The sequence below is a fragment of the Corvus brachyrhynchos genome, unplaced genomic scaffold (assembly GCF_000691975.1).
Source record: "Corvus brachyrhynchos isolate BGI_N302 unplaced genomic scaffold, ASM69197v1 scaffold116, whole genome shotgun sequence".
Lineage (NCBI taxonomy): Eukaryota > Metazoa > Chordata > Aves > Passeriformes > Corvidae > Corvus > Corvus brachyrhynchos.
In genome coordinates, this window is record NW_008240221.1 from 12,771,107 (window position 1) to 12,794,599 (window position 23,493).

The window sequence follows — 23,493 nt, forward strand, 5'->3', positions numbered from 1 at the left end:
ACATCAGGCACTGCTGATCTAAAAGGTCTTGGGAGCAAGGATTGGTTGCCCAGAGAGGTTGTTGTTTGCCTCCATCCCTGGAAGTGTTCCAGGCCAGGTTGGATGGGGCTTGGAGCATCCTGGACTAGTGAGAGGTGCCCATAGCAGAGGGATTGGAATGAGGTGATCTAAGTAAGGCCCCTTCCAACACAAACCATTCTATGGTTCCATGAGTCTGTGAACTGAGATCCAGATCTCTGCTCATGCCACTGACCTCTGTAATTACTGCCTGTTTAGTTTTCTCCTAATTCCATTGTTCTCCATTTCCAGCTACCATACATATTCAAGGAGGGAGCATAGGGGGTGATCCCACTGAGTGGTTGGTTGTCTGATGATGAGAATACTATCAGAAAAGGTGAAGAACATGATTTTAAATTCAGGGTTAAGGTGGAGGTGAACTCTTAGTGCCTTGATAAGTGTTTATGATAGGAAAGGTGGGTGGCAGTGCCATCTCTCCCAACCACCCTTGAAAATGGATGAACTTTCTCAGCCTTGTTTCTGTGCTTAAAACTGGATTCAAAGCTCTACATCCTAAATGGATGATGATGCTAAATTTTAGAAAGGGATTAAAATTGAGGTTCATCCTTGTACTTACTGTGTCCTGCTACCTGACTATCAGCTGCACTTCACTTGGTGCCCAGGCTTTCTGTATCTCACCTTCTGGAAGTGCCTGTTTGTCCCTATTGCCTCTGTAAGAAACTTCTGATTCTTTTTCTGTCTCTCACTTCCGTAAAATGCAAGGGGAAGGTCCCTAATAGGTAAAACCCCTCTTCTTACCCCTGTCTCTGAGATGTGTCCCCTAAAATGTTTATTTTGCATTCTTGCTTCTTCACTGCCCAAGACATGAGTAGCTTATTAAGGAGATGGAAATAGATACAGGCACTTGGAAATTCCTATTGTTCTTCAGAGAGACAGCTCTGTTTTCCAGCAGAGCAATGCCTGAGACCCATCTGTCAAGATAACAGCTGCCACTTTTTCCATACTTTGTTTATAAGATCACTGAGATCAAAACTTAGAGATGGAAAAGACCTATTTATAAGAACTAAACTGTGCTGTTAATAGCTCCTTTCTGCTGTGGCTCAGAAGGTACTTTAAAGGCTTACTGAATGAAACCTTTCAGGATATCCAAGGCAAAGTATATTAGTTAATAATATTATTGCTGGATATGCTATTGACTGGCTGACCTTGGTGAAACTGCAATGCTTGTTTCATAGGGAATAAAATGAAGGTGAGTTATACTTACGCAGCCGTCTGGTGACACAACCTATTCTTTTTGACATCCAGCTTTTTCCTCTGATCACAAATCTACTCTATTCCATATTCTTGCAGGATTCTGCTCTGGAGAATAGTGCTGAGTGCGTGATTCAACACAGATTTAAATTACTGAGATCCAAGTCTCAAACTGCTACATATGTTTTTGTGCTTTCATTAATATCAGGGGAACTGTGCCAGTTCACAACGAAGAGAATCTGCAACATCAGGAATGATGAACAAAAATAGGAAACAAATGAGGCAAAAAAATTAATCTCATACTAATATTATTTCAGAACAAACTCAAAGTTTACGGGCAGAATGATATTTATGACACTGACAGGGTCTGCCTTGGAGCACGTAAAACACTGTTTACATTGAAAACAATACTGCAAAAATACCCTTTTTTAATGAAAGCGGTTGCATTCATAGTAAGTGGGAAGAGCAAACTATACATCCATGGAAAGATTTGTCCCTTTGATGAGTGTATCTCATATACCTTTTAAAATGATGGTCTAGAAAAGTAAAATAAGATATTCCTCCACTGGAGTGCTGCAGAAAATGACAAAGCTTCTGCTCAGCAAAGTACTGGGTTTGTCTGATGTTAATGGTAGGCTGAACTTCTGACAAAACAGTAAGATTTTCCCCATATGTAACTTGTTAATGAGCCCATCTCAGAGTTCATCAAAGACTAGAAGGGGCTCTTCTCTTCTGTGATTCGTACAGCAGGGTTGCTGTGTGTATTGGTGCACTCTAAGTGACTGGCTAGGTCTGTGGTCACCGAGTCTAGAGAACCTCAGGCAGCATAATCCACTAGAAGGCATTTGGTGGACAAATCAAAACCAGCTTGGTTTTAGGCTGCTAATCTTGACTGTCATCAAGTAATCTTGGGTGGAATTAAGCTTGACTGTCTTTAGCTACCTAGAAGTCTACAGTCTGTCCATGTCAATGGAGAGAGTGCAGCATCAAGATGCCTTTTCCATCCCAGCAAGGGACTCATCCCAGCAGTGTGTTTTACCTGATCACCCTGGAAACTCTGTGTGTTATGCTGGAGTGAGGCCCCATGGTGGCCTCAAATGGTGTCAGTGAAGTAATGTCTCATTTTTCTGCATGGAGTTGCAGGCAGAGGAGATGACTCCCCAGGAATTCTCCAAACACTTGAGAAGGGAGGGGCTGTTGCATAATGCCAGCCAGGAAGGTTATACCACATCTCTGAAATAAGACATATTACAGGGATATCTGACCAGTCTAGTTCAAAATGTTGGACACTCTGGATGAAAAGCATTGGACTTGTGCATTATGTATGTTTTATGTACATATGAGATCATGGTGGAACAGCAGTGTCTGCCTCTGACTTAGAGTATATGTAATCTTGGCATATTGACTGTGCCTTCTTACATGGTTCAGTAAACACCCATTATATAAACTGTTTACTTCTCTGGTTGTGTCCTGTGTGTCTCTCTCTTTTTCCAAGAATGTTTTTCCTTTTCTCCATCTTATTTAAAAACAGAGTAGCTGCTAGGTCCTTTGCACGATGTTAGATGATTGCTGTGTTTGTCAAGATGGGTCTCAGTAAAACACTCCTCTGTGAAGGAGCTGTAGCCATGCTGAGCATTCAGAAAGTTGGATTTAATAAAGAACCATGTAAACAAGGACCTATGGGAAAGAAAGAGCATTCATTTACCAGGGATGTGGGGACAAACATTATTTTTCAGTTCCAAATGCCCTAAAAGCTAACATACCATTTTAACATCTTGGTGTTAAGTGGTAACACATAAATAATATACTTTTTCATGCTCAAATTTATTGTCTTTGGGTATGGCCAGAGAAGCTGTGGATTCCCTTACCTCTGGAAATGTTTAAGACCAGGCTGGATGGGGCCCAGAGCAACCTGATCTAGTGGAATCTCTATGGCAGGGAGTTGGAATGAGATGATCTTTAATGTTCCTTCCAACCCAAACCATTCTATGATTCTTTGCATAACCTCTTAATTCAGTGCCCTACTAGGGGTAGGTAGATCTGTCACCAGGCTGTTGCTAGCTTAAGCCAAGGGAATCAGAAGCATTTCACTTAATTTAAGATTTTTAGCACAAATTTATTTAGAAGGAAACATACTACAAGTCTAGACAGTTGAAAACCAAAGAATGCCCAATCTGAGAACAGCTTATCATTAAAGCACACCTGACTGCTGATGAGTATTGTCATGTTGGGCTGGGAAGGTGTTTCCTCTGGCAGTTTCTTCCCTGAGCAGAGGAGGAATTAAGAACCTAGTCCTTTTACCCCAAATCCCCTCTCATGTGATCTCAGAGCCATGCTCAGAGCTTTCACAAGAAACCTCTGAAGATGCTTTTTTGGTGTTTTTCTGTGCTCCCTGCACCCAGTTCTGTGTTGAGAAGCTCTGGAGTCCCACCCTGGGCTGTTCTTGTGCCGTGACCTGATAGACAGTGGCTGTCACATTCACACCTAGTTCAGTGAGGTTTAACCTCATACAGAAGTGTGTAACTTCCCAGTGGGAGGTCACCTGCACAGTTGTGTATGTGCCACAGGCTAAAATGTCAAATCCATACCCCCAGAACATAGGCAACCATGAAACAAAAAGGGAGGAGGGAAGGGAATACATGTGGCATAGGATGAGACCAAGAATGAAACCGTGATTAAAAAAAGAGAGATTATTGTAATGCCCTGTTCTAATGGTACACTAGGTGCTCAGAATTCTTTGGGCAAGCTCTGCTGCTTGTGTTTGTGTGGGAAATCTGGCCGACTCTTCTTTGTATTACAGCCATGCCTGAACTGTTCTTTGTGCTTTTGGGCTGCTACTGGGGGGCAGGGACAGAAAGACCCAAACCAGTGAGGAACATTCCCTTTCCCTGTAGACCCTGTGTTACAGGACATGGTGTTTAGGGATAGAGACACAAGAGATGCAAAGTATTTCTGTATTAATATTCTCTCCAAAACGCTGCTTTAGACATCTATCGTCTCCCTCATTAGCATGCCCACACTGACCTGATTCTGCCATGCTTATTCAAATGAAATTTGCCTTATGCTGCAGTACTTGTATATTTTACCAGCTGAACTTTGTAACAGTAACAGAATCAAACTCTAAAATACAATGACTGTTTTAAGGTGATGGGATACCAGAGGAATTGTTTCGGTCTCTTTACAACTTATGTAGAATATGCTTAGTGAGCCTCATACCTCCCTTGAAGGTAAATCTACTTTTCCTTCTCTTAAAAGTATGCAAATCCCTAAAGCCGCTAGGACAGAATAATGCCTTTCAGCAGAGTTAACTAGACAATTGCAGGTAATTTTCCTGGCTGTGAAGTCGAGCTAAGTGCAAGGTTCTTTCATATTGTCTTGTGGTTGTACGCAACAGTGATTCATAGCCCACGGTGATGCATTATTGAAGAGTTGTCTGTTGCGTCTTCATTGCATGCTGTCAGCTGCATAATAAATAATTGATGGTGCTGCTCTTACTCCACATTAAAGATATATGAGTATCTAATACACAAAGAAAATGAAGCAGCAAGGCTGCCTGTGTTCAAAAGCTGAAGCATTACTGAAGTGTGCTGTGGTAGCAGGAACTGGAAAGTGCCCACCACTGCTATCCATTTCCCACTTCTTCACTTTGAGTCTGTTTGTCATGGCAACAAATGGCACATTCAAGTCCTTGCTGTTGCCTTTCTAGACAAAACAAAATAATTGTGGTAAAGAGCTGATATGATGCAGAGTTGTGCATCTCCCCTTCCCCACTTTTCTTCAACAATTATCCCTCTAGACTGAAAATTCCCTTAAGATATTAATAATTTTTTCTTAAGTGGCTGCAAACTGTCAGGAAAATGCAGTCTAAGGCAGTAAGTACTTTTCTCCACATAAGACTTTGTTTATATTATGCAGAGGAAATGTTAGCAGGATAAAACTGTTCAGTTGCCAAAGTCCCCAGAGAGGGCACAGTAAGATGGCCCCTATTCCAACATAGCATAGGGAATGAAAGCATCTTCCAGCTCCCATTCAACACTCTTTGTTTCCATTACAATGGCCATCAGAAAAATTGATGAGATGACAAATCTATCCAGAAGAGTTTGTTTTGGAAGTCAAATCAAGGAAATCAGCGGTGTGTGCTACTCACTGTGTTGTGGCAGGAGGAGGCTCGTGGCCAGGTTACAGGGAGCTGTTGTCAGGAAAAAAATGTGTAAAACAGTGAATTGCATTTTGAGATAATAACAAAATTAAGATGGAAGAAGTATCAGATGTCTGATGCACATCTAGATTCTGATGGAATGAGTTGGAGAGCTGAGTTAGGTAACTGGGAAGCAGAAACACAAGGCACTGACTGTATTTGCTTAGAAAACTGTTGCCCAGATCTCTGCATTTAACAGCAAGACACAGGGGAATTGTTTTTGTTCCTGATGGGAAACCGCATGTTTTTCAGGTGTGTTAGCTTGAGACTCAGCCACAAGCTAAGGTGGGAACAACCACTGAATGCAGGGAGTGCTTTGCCACAGTATGTCAGAACTGAATCCTGAAGAGAACTGATCTATCTAATGTAAAATGCAAGCAACACCACAGTGGAGTTCTGCTGGTATGAATCAGCCTGGGATGTGATTTGTGACTTTATGGATGTGTTTCTCCCACCACTCCTATGCAATTGTGCTGAACTGTGCCTTCCTCTATACATTGGGAAGGCATCAATGTTGACACAAGGACTTCGTGCAGTTACTAGAACTTTCCTGATAATATATTTTCCAGGCTAGAAGTGGATATTAGTAATAGTTGCATGTTGTAAATGGGGGAAGATCAGACTTTCTAGCCTTTGTGATATTCTCCTGACAGAATATGGGCATATCTTGACATAGAAACAATATAATTTATATGGAAAAAAAAGAAACACTTGAGATGAAAAATTCCTAATCCACAGCAGCATTAACTCCTCGGAAAGTCCTAGGAACCAAACCCAATGACATGTTCCTAACAGCACAGATTTATTACAGGGCATAATTGGAAAGGTGATGGCATTGAGGAGCATCAGAATATAGTCCTTGTCCTGAAGAGCCTTTGGTCTACATAAAATGAAACAGGATAGTGTCCTAGAAACACCTTCTGAATATCTGCCCCTCTTTCTGCTGCCGAAAAGTGTTCAGGAAGTAGCTGTCTTCAAGCATATGTATTGCCTTTATATTCCATAGGTAACTACTGTTTGAAAAGGGAATACTTTATAGATGAATGATGCTGTTTTTTGAAAGTCACCTATTTAGTTCAGTTTGTCCCATCAATACTTGTGAGGTAAGTGAATCCCATTGTACAGGATAAAAAGAGAGCAGCTAGTGAAATCAAGGGATTTGTCCTGGATTAGGATCTTGTCTTCTGATTCCCAGAATTTGTCAACACTGCAGAGACAAATAAGTTAGTAAACACTGAAGTCAATGAAGCCTGGGATGCAATTTTGCCTACTTCATTTAGGGATGGATGGCTGAGTTAATACTGCCTCACTAGGGCCCTATAAAAACCTGGCAGCCTAGCACTTGGTTTAACTTTTGTAAGGTAGTTGACTGAGAATGATAAACAGTTCCAGGTGATTATTTCAGCCCTAACATCTAAATCTAGGTGGGATGAATCATTCTTGGAGATACCTCTCTTTCTCCATTAACCATAGGAGTAGCCTAGATGACAGGTTGAGACACAGTTTCTACCTTTGAATTGGATAACATTAGCAGTGGAATTTACACATGAATTTTCCAGGTTCAGGCAGAAGCTTGACAGACTACCCGTGAATGGCCTTCAGTGTTCTCTCTCCATCCATCCTTTGTATGGATAATAATTTGGCCTTGATTTGGGGCAGGGTTTTGTTGGGACAGTAGGTGTATTAGGTGTCTAATAGCTGGGCTGGCTCTGTGGATTTGTGCTATGTGATTGCCTATATTCCCAGATGAATCATTCTCAGAAGGAGGAAAAGGAAGCAAAAAGAAACTTAGTCTGTGGTCCAGCCTTTCCATTCCTGGCCTCTCCTCAATAATAAGAGTTTCTCTGATAAAGATTGAGCTCTTGCAGGCTCTTCTTTCTACGCAGATTTTTTTCATTGCATGCATAGGATCCTAATGTTGGTATGATCCCTATTCCTCTGCCAAATGGGGTTGAAATTGGCTCAAATACTCAGAAGTTATTAGGCAAGTGCAGACAGTGTCATTTCATTAGAGCTCTCCCCTTAGGAAAGAGACTTCAGTGATGGGATCTTAGCTAAAGTAGTGCAGTGTTAAAAGTACTGCAGACACAGCTGCAGACACACCTGTGTTTTAATAAGAAGTAATAACTTGTGTTTGAACCTGAAGTTGTGTTTTCAGTGCCAGTTTAGCCCAAATGGCACTGTAGTCCCTGGCAGTTAGATGGATCCGTGGTCATGTTCCTTAACAAAAGGATCCATCTACCCTCTAATCTGCAGCATCAGTGAGCTGAACATCAGTGATTCAGTAGGACCCATGATCTGAAATGTCTCCTTTTCTACACTCACTCAGTTTTTAAAACCTGGTTTTCAATTAGGATGCCTTGTAGATCAGAATGTTTTCAAATCCATGCCATATTCTGATAACCAAGTTTGTACAAGTAATTATGTTAATACAATGATTGTTCCCTTTCAAAAACCTAAGGGTTTTTTAACAAGTAACCATATGGGTATGTAGATGTCCTTGCTCAGTCAAAACTCTTATTGATTGTTCTGACTTGCAAAACAATGTCATTGCTGAGTTCCAGATTGTGTGTTTTTTCCTCCTTGCTGTTAGCTAGATAAATAAAGATGCAGGCTGAAGATGGGCATCCATCCTTGTTGAAGAATATTAACTAAATCAATTTTTTCACAAAAAAAAAAAAATCGATTGGTGCATTAGCAAGAGAGAAAACACAGCATTGTGCTGTTTTAGCTCCCAGGAGTCCGCATAGCCAACGCTAACACTCAGAAACAGAGATTAAAAAGATCTGAAGTTCACGTCTAAATCCGTATCGGAACTTCTTCAGGGCATGTGGAGTCTCTGACTCATTTCTAGACTGGATGTGCATTTAAAGGGCACTCACATAAAAATTGACCCTCCTGCCAGACCTCCAGTGAATACAGACACATTTGACTCTTTGCATCCCGCTTTGCCCTCCAAAAGCAGTAAGGTGATGACAGAGGAAGTTACATTTATGAATCCATAACCTCATGAATTTTCAGCTGTTGCTGAAAATAGGATGTTGCCGTAAATACAGAAAAGCCTGATTTCTTCTACAAGGTGTAGTGCTAAACCATGACACAAGGCCTAACACATCTTCTCTGGGCATTTTCCAGTGAAATGAATTTGTTTTTAAATGGTGTATCAAACTAGCAAGCTCATGGGCAGATGGAAACATTATTTTAAATTGGAAACATTGTCCAGGAGCTGTTGTCAGAATCTCTGAAGAGTTAATTCTGATTCTGCCACTGGTTTGATGTGGGGTGTTTAGTAAACCATCAGAGCTTTAAGCTAAGAGTTTTAATAGGATTTAGTTACAAAATGAAATGAATGCATACTAAAGTGTTGTGGAACTTTGCATCTGAATCTGAACTTCCAGATTGAGGCTATTTTATAATAAATATTTTCTTTACCTCCTTGGGTTAATGTGATGAATAATTAATGTTTGCATATTGCTTTGAACATGCGAACTGTAATGACAGTACTAAGTTTTAGTATTAAAACTATTAAATGCTGGGATTCTGTAATAGTCTCCTTCCATTTCATAGAATCATAAGGTTTTATGATGTGTTTAAAAATAAAAGTGCTGTGAGGAAGGACTGTCACTTAAATTTAAGATCAAATACTTCAAAAAGGATTATATGATATGCCTGAGAGTTCCCCCTGAGCTGCTTCTCCCTGCCTGCCCTCCCCCAGTACATGCTGAATTTCTGTATTACAAATGAATCCATCTCAGTCTGTAGCTGGAAAACCTTGTGCAGGACCTGCTGTGGTTTCCCAGCCTGCCTGGAGGTGTTTGTGGATATCACTGAGCTGATACATTGCATAATACATGAATTTCCCCCTGTATTGGTGAGGCCACACCTTGAGTTCTATGTCCAGTTCTGGCCCCTCAATTTGGGAGGGACATTGAGGGGCTGGAGTGAGTCCAGAGAAGGGCAGTGGAGCTGGGGAAGGGTCTTGAGGGTAAATTCTATGAGGAGTGGCTGAGGGAGCTGGGAGTGTTTAGTCTGGAGAAAAGGAGGCTCAGGGGGGACCTTATGGCTCTCTACAGCTCCCTGACAGGAGAGTGCAGCCAGGTGGGGGTCAGGCTCTGCTCCCAAGTAACAAGTGACAGAACAAGAGGAGATGGCCTCAAACTGTGCCAGGGGAGGTTTAGGTTGGACATTAGGAGGAATTTCTTCACAGAAGGGGTGATTAGATATTGGAATGAGCTGCCCAGGGAGGTGGTGGAGTCACCTGGATGTGGCACTGAGTGCCATGCTCTATTTGGCAAGGTGGCCATTGAGTCTTATGTTGGACATGATGATCTCAGAGGTCTTGTCCAACCTCATTGAGTCTGTGATTCTATGCACTTGCATCAGAGCACGCATACAGTACTTCATTATTTTACTGTGAAAAACTAAAGGATTGTGTCAGGCACTAATGGTAATGGTTATGAAACATTCCTTATGGGCAGGTTATTCCACAGTTTTCTTTCTAAGGCCTTAGGCACACACATAGGTGTGTCTGAAGGACCAACCTGGACAAATGTTGAACTCGGCTAATGGCTAATTTGCTTTAATATAGCATTTGGTTTTAATATTGATGTAAAATATCTGGACAGAGAACCCCACTGAATAATCAAACACTGTGTGCTCATAAGTGCAAGTCCAGAACTCCATTGCCACTGATTTAACTGCTAATGAATTTGGAGACATCTGTGTCTGAGCTGTTGTTTGGACTTCCCTTTATTCATTGCACAGAAATAGGCACTGCTAGGATGTGATTCATTATGTCCTAATGTACATCCCTAGATCTGGTTAGATGAATTGCTCCCTGAAAGTTCATTTTTCTCTGACTTGATTATCTATTTTCTCTGACTTGAGTAATTAGCTCAGAAATAGCTGGCTACATCTTAGAAGCCTAAAAGTTGGTAAAGTGAGTCCTACCTTTTTAGTCTCTGTTTTTCATTCTGGCACATCTCTTCATATTTACCTTTGATTCGTAGTACAGACTTTTTAGGCAAGCAAAATACGCCTCTTTGTTATTGGACAATAACTGATGGTTTTCACTGAAAAATAAAATTTGTGCATCAAGCTGAACTGTTAAGATAGCTGCTTCAATGGAAAGAAACTAGTAAGACTGTATCTTTGATATTGGATCTTAAAGACACTTTTTCTCAGCTTTTTTTTCCAAGCTGGACTTGTTAATGTTTTTTTCAACCAGAGTCTTTCTCAGATGAATGAACTTCTCTTTGTACAAGCCCTTGCATAGGAGAGTCATGATGTATGCCCACAACACTGGCACTACAGCACTACAAAAAAGGATTGATTCTAATACATAAATATCAGCCCAACCTTGCAATATCCAGAGAAAAGCATTTTAAGTACCAGGTACTTATAAATTGAAAGCTACCATAGTTACCCACCATTTGAAAAGAGAAGAATAGCCAATCATGTAGTGCTCTGTGAAGGTTTGTCCATTTGCTGAGGAATCTGGGCATGTGTTCAAAACCCATGGATTGAAACTGTGCCCATCCAAAGGAATGAGTAACGTGTTCTGTGACCGTCTCTTGTGGCTGAATGAAAACACGAAGAACCAGGGTAGTAGAACATTCATATAAATGTCTTTGCTGTTTTCATGTTTGTGAATGCAGAGTCTCTTCTGTTCCTTCTGTATGAGGAGGAGACATGCACTTGTCACGTTGTGTGGAAGTTTCACACACATGGTGTGGGATGACCCCGTTTGTGTAACACATGTTATTAGGGGCAGCCCTGGATCAGGCATCTGCCTTGGGATTCTCTCTTCTGCTGCCTCCCACTTGTTCCTTGCCTGCTTTTATCTGCTTAGGCAGGGAGCTCCACTGTGCAAACAACAGCTCTTCTGTATGTCTGTGCAATGTTTGGTGCAGTATGGGTTATAATCTGTTGCATTGAGAATAATAAAAATAATGTATTTCCATGTTAGACCCTAAATTACAGGAAGGCAAAGGTAACAATAGGGTACCACTGCAGTTGCCTCTTCTGGCTTAGCCATTTTGAATGAGGCTTCAAAGTGAAAATGAAAATGAGCAGCTGATGTGACCAAGACATCAATTTTTCACTCCTTCCCTCTCCTCCAGCACTTGAATTTAGATGTAACTCAGACTGAAACTGTGTGTCTTGTTTTGGCAGGGCTGCTGCAGAATAAAAGTTTCCTCCAGAGACAGAAACAAGCCTTTCAGGTTCAAGATTGGCAGGCAAGAAGTCATTAAAGGATTTGAAGAAGGGGTTACCCAGGTACTAATAAATTGTTCTGGTTGAACCTGGAGCTGGCTGAAGAGTGTGTGAGCTCAGCAATGTCCAGGGCAGTGGTGACAAGACCAAGTGGAAATCACAGTGTAGGACATGGAGTGTTTTTGTGAAAGTGTGGTGCATTTGAGCACAGCATTTCCTGTAGTTTCCATCCATCCATCCATCCATCCATCCATCCATCCATCCATCCATCCATCCACCCACAGCTATCCTCTGCTCATGAGCCTTTCCCCATGGTATGCATTTGGGAGGGGAGAGGTGAAGTCCCCTCCCCAGGTGCCCTATAAGCCCCGTCTCTCTCCTGTGGGCAGCTCCACAAACAGACAGCAGTGGCCTTTAAAATGTTGAGGTGGCAGCTCTTTATGGGATGACCTCTATTCAGCTACTCCATAAAAGTCCAAGCGGCTGTTTTTGATGACATCCATGACCCAGCTACAGATTCTGACCCTTACTCAATGAGGTACCAAACTGCACTGCTAACATTTTTATGACTTCAGACTCACAGCTACAAAACATTCACTGGCCAACCCTATGCTGAGAGAAAGAAGACTGCCCTGCATTAATTACAGTTTTGAGTGCCAGCACAATAAAAGCCCCACAATACAATTCACTGCCAGGTCTTGCTTTTTGTGCAGTGCTGTGAGGGCTCCCCTCACGTGAGGAGTGTGATCAGGGTGCTCAAGTGCATGAGTGAATGAGATCAGGGTGCAAATTCCTCCTGACTTCCCATTTCAGGATCCAAAAGCTCAGTGTAGGAGGCAACTGCTCAAATACTCTCATAGGAACAGCTTCAACAGGAACAACTTGTGATGCATAAATAGAGAAGGGAAGAATGCAAAATGAGAAACAATCCACTGAGGAATGATGCAACCATGCTTTTCCAGAGGGAGGTGGAAGAGAGAAGCAAACATTCCCTTCCCTCCAGCTAGAGAAGTCCATTTGAGGAATCCTAGACTGTGAAAAATACCACCTTCTTCTGAAGGATTTGAGTTGGACTGTTTATTATTTGCTTTGCAGAAAGGCCTAAGAGAGCTCAGGACTGTAGAGCTGTAGGAACCAGAAGCCAGTACAGATAAAGCAGCAGCATCAAGCACTGGGTGAATCAGTTCATCCCTTCCTTGACCGCTCTCACTCCTCGGCTCCTGTCCCTTAGAAAATGAGTGGCTGATAGCCATTCCAGAAAACTGTGTGGCCACACGCTGCCCTGCTGCTCCTCCTAGTGGATCACTGACACAAGTCGAGCTCGTGGCTGTCTCCTTCCACCCCAGGGGCTGAGGGATTTGGGGAGTGTGATGGACAGACTCTCTTGGAACAAGGCAGTTCCCTATATCCAGCATGTGGATTTTGCAAGCCTTGGTGTAATGACTGTCAGATGTCAGCAGGGTCTGCATTCCTCTGCTCAGCTTCTGACAGTTCAAGTTTGCCTCATCCCTAAAGCCCCAGGCACGACCTACCAGCTGCCTGGTTTGCAGGGATACATCCAAGCACTGGACAGAGCCCCATGCAGAATCTCTGTGGGGACCAGGGGAGGTCATCGGCTTGGACATTCTCAGCCCCATGCCATGAATACTCCTTGAATGTGGGAAAGTTAATATTCACATATTTCTTCTACCCAAAGTAATCGACTCTCTAGCTTTGGTATATTTTATAGAACCTGAAAATACTCAGGAGGAGCTATCACATAATCTGTAGTCCAGTGATGTGCCCGATCTTGGGAGAGAGGTCTGAGTTAAAATCACTGCTTCAAGGCCAGTAAATATTCCATCACCAGTGTAAGGTGCATGAACAGAAGTTTGAAAATGTTCCAAAATTCCCAGAAGATAACTCCAGATCTCAGTGAGCAGTTCCCTTCAGGGAGAGCCTGGAGTGAGGGAAATCAGCATTCCTGCCCATCCCAGGGACAAGGGATCTCTGCCTGGATAAGCAGCATAAGTGAGATGCCTGCCCAGGGGCTTGGACTGAGTTTAGAGAAGTAAGTGCTGAACCTGGCTGTGTTTGGCACTGATCTCTGAGAGCTCTGAGGGCCTTTTCCTAGTGCCTGCTGATGGTGTTCCTTGTACCCTGCACTCTGCAGAAGGAACTCAGCCGGCCCCAGTTTAGGCAGGATGGACCAAACACCGTGTTAAAAAGACTTTGTGTCACTTCCAGGCGGTTCTGGCAGTTTAAATAACTGCTGTGAGAGGCCAGAGCAGTTATGAGGCCCATGTCTGAGCTGTTTGTGGCAGCTTCAGCTTGAAGCAAACCCGTTTGGATTCAGAATCATAGAATGGCTTGGGCTGGAAGGGACCTTAAAGATCTCCTTCCAAGCCCCAGACTCAATAATCTTAAAGGTCTTTTCCAAACTAAACAATTCTGTGAATCTGGTGATGCCAACCCTCCTTGATTCTGTAAATCTGCCAAGTAGTGGGAGTTTTATTTTGTTTTCCTCCTAATCCTGTTTTTTTTTTGTCTTCTCTTTTCCTTTCTCTGCCATCCAAAACCCAGATGAGCTTAGGACAAAGAGCAAAGTTGACCTGCACACCTGAGATGGCCTATGGAGCCACAGGCCACCCTGGGGTCATACCTCCCAATGCCACCCTCCTCTTTGACGTGGAGCTTCTCAGGTTAGAGTGAACCTTCCCGAGGGAGTTGGCTGGAGACATCTGTTAATAACCATCCGTTCCTTCCTGCCTTGCCAGCGGTGGGAGGAATCTTCACTGGAATCCCAACCTTCCCTGCTCGAGCTGTCCTGTCAGTAGCACCTGACGCTTGATTTCCTCTGCCTTCCTTCTCTTTTATAACTTTGTGGTGTCCGTATTTGCCTTTTAATAGAAGCTCTGCTCTGAGGAAAAACGTCTCCCGGTGTAACATTTTCAAGTTGTACATTTTATTTAATTTGCATGTACGAAGAATTCACGGTGATGACTGAAAATATATATAAATATAAATATATATATATATTCCTTATTGAAAAAACCACTGCCTTACTGTACACTTAAACCAAGAAAAAATAAAAACCACAAAAGGTGCTCAAAAAAAAAAAATCCAATGTACACCTTGTACATGAACGGGCATTAGCCAAACAGAGTTACCTGCGCTGCCACTTTTCTCAACTTGTACGTTCTGCTTGCTGCTGTTTTAAAAAATACTGTCTCATTTAAGAATTATAAGTATATATATAAAACAATAAAATCTTGATACTTTACAGTTTCTCTTCCTGTTTTTCTCTTCCGGCCACCAGGATACTTTTTGCTGTACAGGAAGTTCTTCAACCATCAACCCATCTTTGGTTAGTTATTCCTCTTATATGAAGTACATGTAGCTCCATGCACTGCTTCTATTAGAGATGGCCCAGTGGAAGATCTCTGTGGGACCAGAGGTACATGCAAGTAAGGGCTGCTGGGACAGAGAGGTTTCCTGACTCTCCATTTCCCCTGCCTCTCTGGCCCCGCAACTCTGGCCAAAATCTGGTTGCTGAAGAGGTGGAAGGTGCTGCTTGTCAAAGAGATGCAGTGCTGGTCTAATTCTGTGCCTTTACAACACTAAAACTACTGTAATATTTTCTACTGGAGCTGAGCAAGGCTAGAAAAGAGCAGGATTTTGTGCATCCACCTTTCAACAGAAATCTGTGGGATGATGTGGCCACTGAACACTCTGGGGTTTTTGGGCTGCATCAGCTGCTGCTGTTTACAAAGCCTGCAAACTTACTGTGCACCGGGCCTCTGGCACTTGAGACTCAGCAATATTTATTTCATTTGCTGGTTATATGAGTTCATGAAATGCTGGTTTCTCCTCTGGGGACAGGAAGATGTGTAGGCTGTAATTCACCTGGATTTGGGAGCAGGACCTGATCAGTGAAGCTTTCTCTGTGCTGTTATTTTGCCTTGTCTAAGTCTGATTTCTTTCCATTAGGCTCATTTTTCCTCTCTGCTGTAAAAAACCAGAGCATCACTGGGTCCTGATGTTACTTTTCTTTAACTTGACTATAGACTATTTGCATGGTTTTCTACTAATGGATGTTTTGATGGGAATATTTCAAACAGTTGTGCTGTGTTCTTTTATCTGTGTAAGGAGAACACTCCAGCACTCAGACAGCAAGCTACAGAGGTGACCCCAGGTGCCACCTCCTGGAGATGGGAGAGGGAATGAGCACAGAGCAGCAAGACTGATGATCTGGCCAGGGACCATGGCCTGTGGTCTTCTCTTTCCAGATGTTCATTTTACCCACAGAGCTGCATTTATTTCAGCTTGTTAATTAATAAACCCATAAATCCGTATCTTACAGGTTGTTATACACTGAGCAGTGTAATTTTTTTTTTCTCTGCATTCCATAAAGAAATGAAAGGATTTTCAGAACCCTTTTTTTTGGTGGAAATCTCAGGTCACTGCAGCAGCTGTGTTACAACGTCCACTAATAGTTCTTTTATTTAGGACAGGGTAATTTCCTGTTAAAAAATTCGTAATTAGATCTGTCAGGATCTGATGTCCACCAGCTTTCCCAAATCATTTGAAAAGGTCCCTCTCTCCTTTGCCACTGCCCTGGCCTCTGTTGCTGGCCTTCCTTTCACCACTGGGTCACAGACTGCACCTCCTAAAGTCTTGGTTAAAGGTGGTGTGGCCTGTTGTGCTTGTCAAACACAGTTTGATTCAGCACATTGGTCTAAGCTGTTCCTCTCAATGGTCCAGTTTAAGTTAGTTGCTTATTACAAAATAGAAAAAAATCCAAAGTATCACAGAATCACAGAATGGTTTGGGTTGGAAGAGACTTTAAAGGTCATCTTATTCCAACCCCTCTGCCATGGGCTGGGACACTTTCCACTAGATGAGGTTGTTCAAAGCCCCATCCAACCTGGCCTTGAACACTTCCATGGATGGGACATCCACAGCTTCCATGGGCATCCTGTTCCAGTGTCTAACCATCCTGACAGTACAGTTTTTTCCTAATACATGATCTAACCCTACCTTCTGCTAGTTTGAAGCCATTCCCCCTTGTCCTGTCACTACATGTTCTTGTAAATAGTCTATTTTTCTTGTCAGCACCCTTCAGGTACTGGAATGCCACAATTAGGTCACCCCAAAGCTTCTCTTTCCCAGGCTGAACAATCCCAATTCTCCCAGCCTTTCCTCATGGGAGAGATGCTCCATCCCTCTGATCATCCTGGTGTCCCATCTCTGGAGTGGCTCCAACAGGTCCACATCCTCCCTGTGCTGGGAACCCCAGGGCTGGACACAGCACTGCAGGTGGGGTCTCACCAGAGACTGGCACCTGGTTTGGGCCCTTTCCTGAAAAGCCCCAACGGTGAATGGCGATGCCAAGGATTGTGTGAGTGACCCTGGAATGGCCCTGTGCTCCCTCCATCCCCACTTGGCCTTGCTGTTTGGGAGCTTCTGCTGCATCTGAGGCAACAGGCAGGGCACGGCTCTGCCCTTCCAAGTTCCTTACCAGGGAAACCACGTTCCTGCTGGGCTCTGAGAGCTGATTGTACTCAATCTTATCCCCTCTATCTGCAGAGCTGCTGCTATGCTCTTCCCCTCTGCCTTCACAGTACAACCAGCCATTACCCACTCTGTAAAATCCTTATTACAGCTGGCTGATGAAGCTCTCCCTCATCGCCTCCTCTCTGCAGAGACCTTGGTTGGAAACAGGGATTATTACATTTTTCATGCCAATTTCATTAAAAAGAAAAAATCTGAAAGGAAAACTAATTGTGCTTTGTGATACTTAGGGAAATTAAGTCTTCAAGGAAATGTAATCTTCAGCTCTTTATTTGACTGCAAATGCGTTAATTTATTTAATTGTATCATCAATCAACACAGTACATATAATTATTACCCCTATATAATAGATTGGAAAAAATTTACTGTCATTGCTTGTGTAATCAGATATACTCTTGTTACTAATTTCTAAACAGCATCAGTGGAAAAAAAAATGACCTTCCAGTCTTAATTTCATGTCCTACTTCCTGAAAAATTAAACGGGAAGTGAGCACACACAAAGCCAGCACAGATGCAGAGTGCCGAGGCTGGTAACATCTGCTTTATTTACTGCCCCTCTGCCATTCATGAGCTGAACTCATTTCCCTGTTCTTTGATATTACATTTCAAACAAAATCTTGAGCAGATCTCATCAAAACAGTCCTCCGGGCATTCCATTTCCATTCCCCCTGTCTTGCAGGTACAAATTATTATTTCATTTTACATGTGCAGGGACATTGAAAGCCCTGAACAGGCACTAGAAGAAAAACTATGAAATGGAATATTTAATGAAAGGCAGCAGCTGAGCTCTCAGAGAAATCAAAAGCTGCTGATCTTGAGGATTCATTGAAGGAATTTTTATTAATCTTATTACCCTAAAGAATTGCTTTTTATATGTGTTTTTCAAACAGCACCAAATCCTCATCAAAACAGACACTGCAGTGCAAGCACCATGCTCTCTGCTATTGACAGAAGCAATGTGGTATTTGCATATGATTTAAAACAAGGCTGGCAGCACCCAGCACCATTATTGTCACTCTGATATTTATTATCAGTGTTCATTATTTATTAGAACCATAAATCCAGCATGGCAACAAGCACCTCCAGTTCCTGTTACAGCAAGGAGTCTTCTCAATGCCCAGCAGTTGGTGTAAATGATTTCAGTTATCCAAGTGTTTGGTACATGGATGTGTACATATATACATGGCTCATATAAATAGATATATTTATATATGTAGAAGATATATATTTGGGAGCAGAGCAGTTTGTAACCCTTGAAAAGCTGTGGATGTTCACATAGAAGCAAATTCCCCAGTAGGATTTCATTAATTTTAACATTTTTAATGCAATCTAGTTCTTGCCTGAGAACTCTCAGTTTGTGTTAATCTGATAGGCAGGACCTGGCAGCCAGGCTGGCCATGGAGGGACTGCTCACCTAACCCAGCTTCCCAGCTCCAGGTCTCCCAGTACCTGTTCCCGACCTCAGCCAGGGTCACTGCGGCCTGCAAGGTTTCTTGCTGCAAAAGGCAGCATCAGTTTTAAGGGAAGGATGCAGGGATGGAGGAATCACACACCAAGAGTGGCTCTGGCTCACATCCCCAAAGCCTGTGTGCAAGGGCAGATCTGCTCCAGTGGGATGCTCCTGGGTCAGGCACAAGATGGGACTTTGAGCACCCACCCCAAGCTGAAATCACACGGGAGCCACCGTGGCTGCCTTCCCCCAGAGCTGGCTTGGGGCTCACTCTCCATGAGCCATAACTGAACTTTTCTTTGTAGCATCTGATTTATTAATTTGTAATAGCTTCTTTAAGAACAAAGAAAATAGGACAATTCAGTACAAAATGACAAGTGTTTAGTTTGTCTTGGTTCCAGACAGTAAATGTGAATATTGCTGTGAGCCCCTTCCAGCTGCTAAACAAGGTGCACAGCATAGGGCAGCTGCCAGGGATCTCCTCCAGGTGAGATCTGGACATTGTTCCCACAGCTGGGCACCCTCCCGTCACCCATGACACACACGGACACCCCTGTACACACGGAGACAGAAGTGCCACAGCTCCTACCTGCACCAAACACTCGGGTGATGAATGACTCCCTTCTAACAGGACAGGTTACATGCAGGAGGAGTGCAGCATGAAGCAAGCCTTGATGAAAAAAAGCAAAATATGCATTTATTTTTTCATCAAATGGACACAGCATTGTTCCTCAAGTGACAGAATCCAACAAAAACCTAATTTCAGAAAATGGGAGCATTTCTTTATCACAGTACGATATACTGAAAAACAAAACTGAATTACAAATCTCAAGCAAAGTATGTTTGCATCTGTCCTGGTTCTGCACTGGCTGGAAGTTGTCTGGTCAGGGAGCGAAACATTACATTCATGCAAATAAATCCTCCCAAGGCAGGATACTGCTCATGTTCACACATGTTCCAGCTGGTTCAGAACACAGACAGACGTTATTCTTTCCCAATTCTGAGATACTAGTTATGCACACTGTGGATCACACTTATCTTTATACACAGGACATGAGTACTAAAAAAAGAGCCAAAAAAAAGGTAAATTTGTTTTTCTTCCACCAGGTGCTACACCTAAAACGGTATGTACAGAAAATGTGTTACAGCTCAACCATGCCAAGTAGAAAACAATTGCACTACAGGTATCAAAATGAAAACCTTCATCTACTGCCTCATTTTGGTCATGTGTTCTTCAATTCACACCAAATCCTCAGTCAAACCTGGGACACACCACAAAGCCCCCAGACACTTTTTTTTGTATTGTGAGAGCTGGGTTGTTCCACTGCAGCTGATCAAAGCTGGCACCATCCCTGGGAACAAGGTACTTGGTCTGGAGTCCCCATATCAGCTGGATCCTTTTAAAAGGCTGTTCGTCTTCTACAGTTTGTGAAAGAAACTTTGTTACAAACATGGGCTTGGGCTTGCTTTGTTCAGTCACAGAACCTGCTCGGTCTGTTTCTGAAAGCTCCTGCTCAAAACAGGTCAATGCAGCCTTTACCAGGTCACCCTCAGAACAGAGAAGGCATGTTGCCTTGGGGGATTTAATATTAAAGCAGATCTCCCCATGTTCTACATTAATTTAATTCTAATCTGAAGATACAAAGACTCATATTGCAGCTTATCAAATTTGTAAGAGAAAAAATTACACTTTGTTAAAAATTCCTATGTTTAGGCCAAGAACTCGACGGCAGCGTTTGAAAACAGTTTTCCAAAAAAGATCAGTTTATTTTGGTGGGTCTGTGTTAATTCCGTATTTTTCCTTGAGAAGCTTAAGCTGTTCTTCTTTCTTCTTTGTGTCCATCTTTTGGAATGCCTGTAATTAGGAAAATAAAAAATGTCAGAAGACAAAAGAAGTCTCATCTTATGACAAGTTATTTCCCTGTACCGCAGACATCACTGTGAACTCCCACCACCATCACACACACAGAGAGCGCTGTTTGATTCTTGCCCTGGAGAATGTCACAGGGCCCTGGACACCGTCAGTGACAGGGACGAGAACTGCAGACTTTTTACCTATAAGCAAGATCTCACCTCTTGCTGCAGCTGTGCAGTTGTGGAGCTTCTGCACCCTCTTCTCCAGAGTACATCGCTCACAAACATGTTTTTCACTCCCTTTGTCCAAAAGTACTTTTTTTGCACACAAGTCACCAAGTAAATGTGAAACTGACCATGTATCCCATTCACTCCCTCTAACAGTTTGGGTTTTATTTCTTAGAAATACCCACACAACTGCATTTACAAACTGATGTTGGGGTTGGTTTTTTGTGACAGCTCTGTTGAGAGGTGACTTCCCCAGCCCAGGTGCACGTACCCTGTTTGCATTGTAGTACAGAACCACGAGGTATCTGTTGCACACGTTGAACCCCGACAGGTGGTCACAGGCGTTCTTGGCATCGAAGATGTCCTCATAGACCACGTAGGCTGTTCCTCTGGTCTCAGGGGTATTTCCACTGCAGAGCAAAGGTCAGATTCAAGGTTACATAAAATGAACAAGAAATAGTTTGTTTATTTCACAGTGACTGAGATTAGCTGAACTAATGCAACTTCACTAAAAACAATTTTTTATTTTTTTCTAGGTATTAAACTACATCCCTGCTTTCCACACCAAACAGTTCAGAGCCAGAGACAACAGGAAAATGAGCTCCATAAGGGAAATGCACCTCTCCGCAACAACTATCAGTAGCTTTTGTCAGGGCTGTCATATGTCTGGAAGTAATTTCAGTCTTTATTATAGCAATTAGCTTTTACTTAATGTTACAAGACCTGGCTGTCAGTTAGTGGCTGGCTGAATCAGATGTGGCCCTAGGATAGAACAGGGCTCCTGGCATATCACAAAGTCAATTTAAGAGGTTCAGAACAGCCCTGCTGGTGCAAGCCAAGGCACAGCCATCACCCATGGGAGCAGTTCCATGCCCTTTGCCTGAAGGATGGGACACAGGTCTGGACACGTAACAGTAATGAGCCCACAGGGGCTGCAGAGTTTACAGATCCCAAAAGTCTTGACTAAAAGACACCTACAGAGACTTAAAATCAGAACAACTGTCTCTAAGGTGCTTCTGAGAACTCCTGAGGACAAATGGTATCACACATATCCACACTGAGGTGTGTGCAAAAGTGAGGAGGAGAATGGGATAAAAACTGCACAAAGCACAAAAGCCTTCACAAAGGGGCTTACACGTTATGCCTTGTCACTGATGACGTTGGGATTTCTGTGGGAAGCAATGTTAATTAGTAGCTCTGAACAAACCACTGGATGCACAAGCTAGCACGTTGCTTCAATGGAAAACTCTTGGTAAGTCCTAATTCTCAATAGGTCCCACTGTCATGCTGTTCCAGCCCACATGTTTTCAGAAAACTCAAGTACTAGCTCTTCTTTATGCTCATTAGCAAAGAATTCCACCTATTTAGTCAGGCAGTGTTTACACTGCCCGTTGTTCCTTCAGCCACTTCTCCAGTCTGCGCTTCTCTGCACAAGAAGGGTCTGTCCGGTGTCACTTCCTAGCATGGCACCAGCAGCACATGTCCCCTTGGTGTCCTTTGCTTACTGAGGGCAAATCTGTAACACTCACTTTACACAGTGAACACTCAAACAGGCTGCCCAGAGAGGCTGTGGATGCTCCATCCCTAGAAGTGTTGGATGAGGCTCAGAGCAACCTGGTCTAGTGGAAGGTGTCCCTGCCCATGGCAGGGGATTGGAATGAGCTGGTCTTTAAGGTCCCAGCCAACCCTCCTGTGATGATCAAAGCTCAGGTCCTAAACATTGGAACTAACCAGGAGAAGAACCTCAGAGCTGCTGCAGGCATGTACAATCTCCATGCATTTCAGAACCAAAGGCACAGTCACATCTCCACTATCCAGACCCGGTTTGGCTCGAGGACATCCTCTGTGGCCCACATGGGCCGCTCCTAGTATTTGTTTCTAGTTCACTGGTCCAGCAAGAGCAGCATCTCTGTTTTCCCACTGATCAATTATTGGATACTCATAAAGCAGGAATACTGTTTGTGCTCTACTTCTGCCTTTCCTATTTTTACCCCAAATCAAGGTAAAACCTCAGCTGTATTTGAAACTTAAGCAAACTAGTCTCTCATATTTTATCAACATCCCCAAGTTCATTTCAAATTTAAGCTCCTTCTCCCCACCTCCCAGCACAGTAATTTTCTAACAAATTCATTTGTTAAGAGCATCATCACATCCCACTCGGGCACTCGGGGCGCTGCTCCAGGGCATTGAACCTTTCCAGCTGTGGAACCCAGCTGCCACCACCGCGGCAAGAACACTGACACTGGAGCACGTGAAACCCTTCACGGCCCAAAAAACCTGAAATACTCACACTCTGATCTGCCGGATGGGCCCGTACTTCCCAAAAATGTCGTACATCTCCTCGGCCGTGATTTTGTACGGCAGGTTCCTGATGTACAGGATCCGGTTGACCTCCGGAGGGAGCCGGATCTGATGGGGGAAGGACAGGCGGTGTGTTAGACCCAAGGCACGTATTACAAACCTTAAACCCAGCAGCCTACGGGTTAAATCATGGAATCACTGAACCACGGAATGGTTGGGACTGGAAGGAGCCTTAAACATCACCCAGTTCCACCCCCCTGCCGGGTTCCCGTCAGAGCAGCGGGGTGCCTGAAGCGGGACGAAGCAGGAGCCCACCCCGGCAGGGACGGGACAGGGCAGGGCACTCACGTTGGCTCGTTTGGCTGCTTGCATCGCCATGGCGGTGGGCGGTGGGTGGGGGCCGCGGCCTGGGACGGAAACAGCG

General features: G+C 43.3%; 2 protein-coding genes across 2 annotated transcripts in view; one reads left to right on the forward strand and one right to left on the reverse strand.

Annotated features, from left to right (window-relative positions):
- FKBP1B (FK506 binding protein 1B) overlaps nucleotides 1-14,945 on the forward strand; it is a 41,795-nt gene extending 26,850 nt beyond the window's left edge. The window contains exons 3-4 of the mRNA XM_017744923.1: nucleotides 11,642-11,746; nucleotides 14,246-14,945. Of these exons, the coding sequence (XP_017600412.1) occupies nucleotides 11,642-11,746; nucleotides 14,246-14,374 (234 nt within the window). The 3' untranslated portion in view covers nucleotides 14,375-14,945. The remainder of the gene's footprint in view (nucleotides 1-11,641; nucleotides 11,747-14,245) is intronic.
- A 2,562-nt stretch (nucleotides 14,946-17,507) lies between these two features.
- On the reverse strand, nucleotides 17,508-23,487 carry SF3B6 (splicing factor 3b subunit 6). Its single transcript, XM_008641813.2, has 4 exons — nucleotides 23,418-23,487; nucleotides 23,059-23,177; nucleotides 21,040-21,178; nucleotides 17,508-20,541 (listed from the first exon to the last, which is right to left on the reverse strand). The coding sequence occupies exons 1-4, from the start codon at nucleotides 23,445-23,447 to the stop codon at nucleotides 20,452-20,454; spliced, it is 378 nt and encodes a 125-aa protein (XP_008640035.1). The 5' UTR covers nucleotides 23,448-23,487; the 3' UTR covers nucleotides 17,508-20,451.
- Between the last annotated feature and the right edge of the window lie 6 nt (nucleotides 23,488-23,493).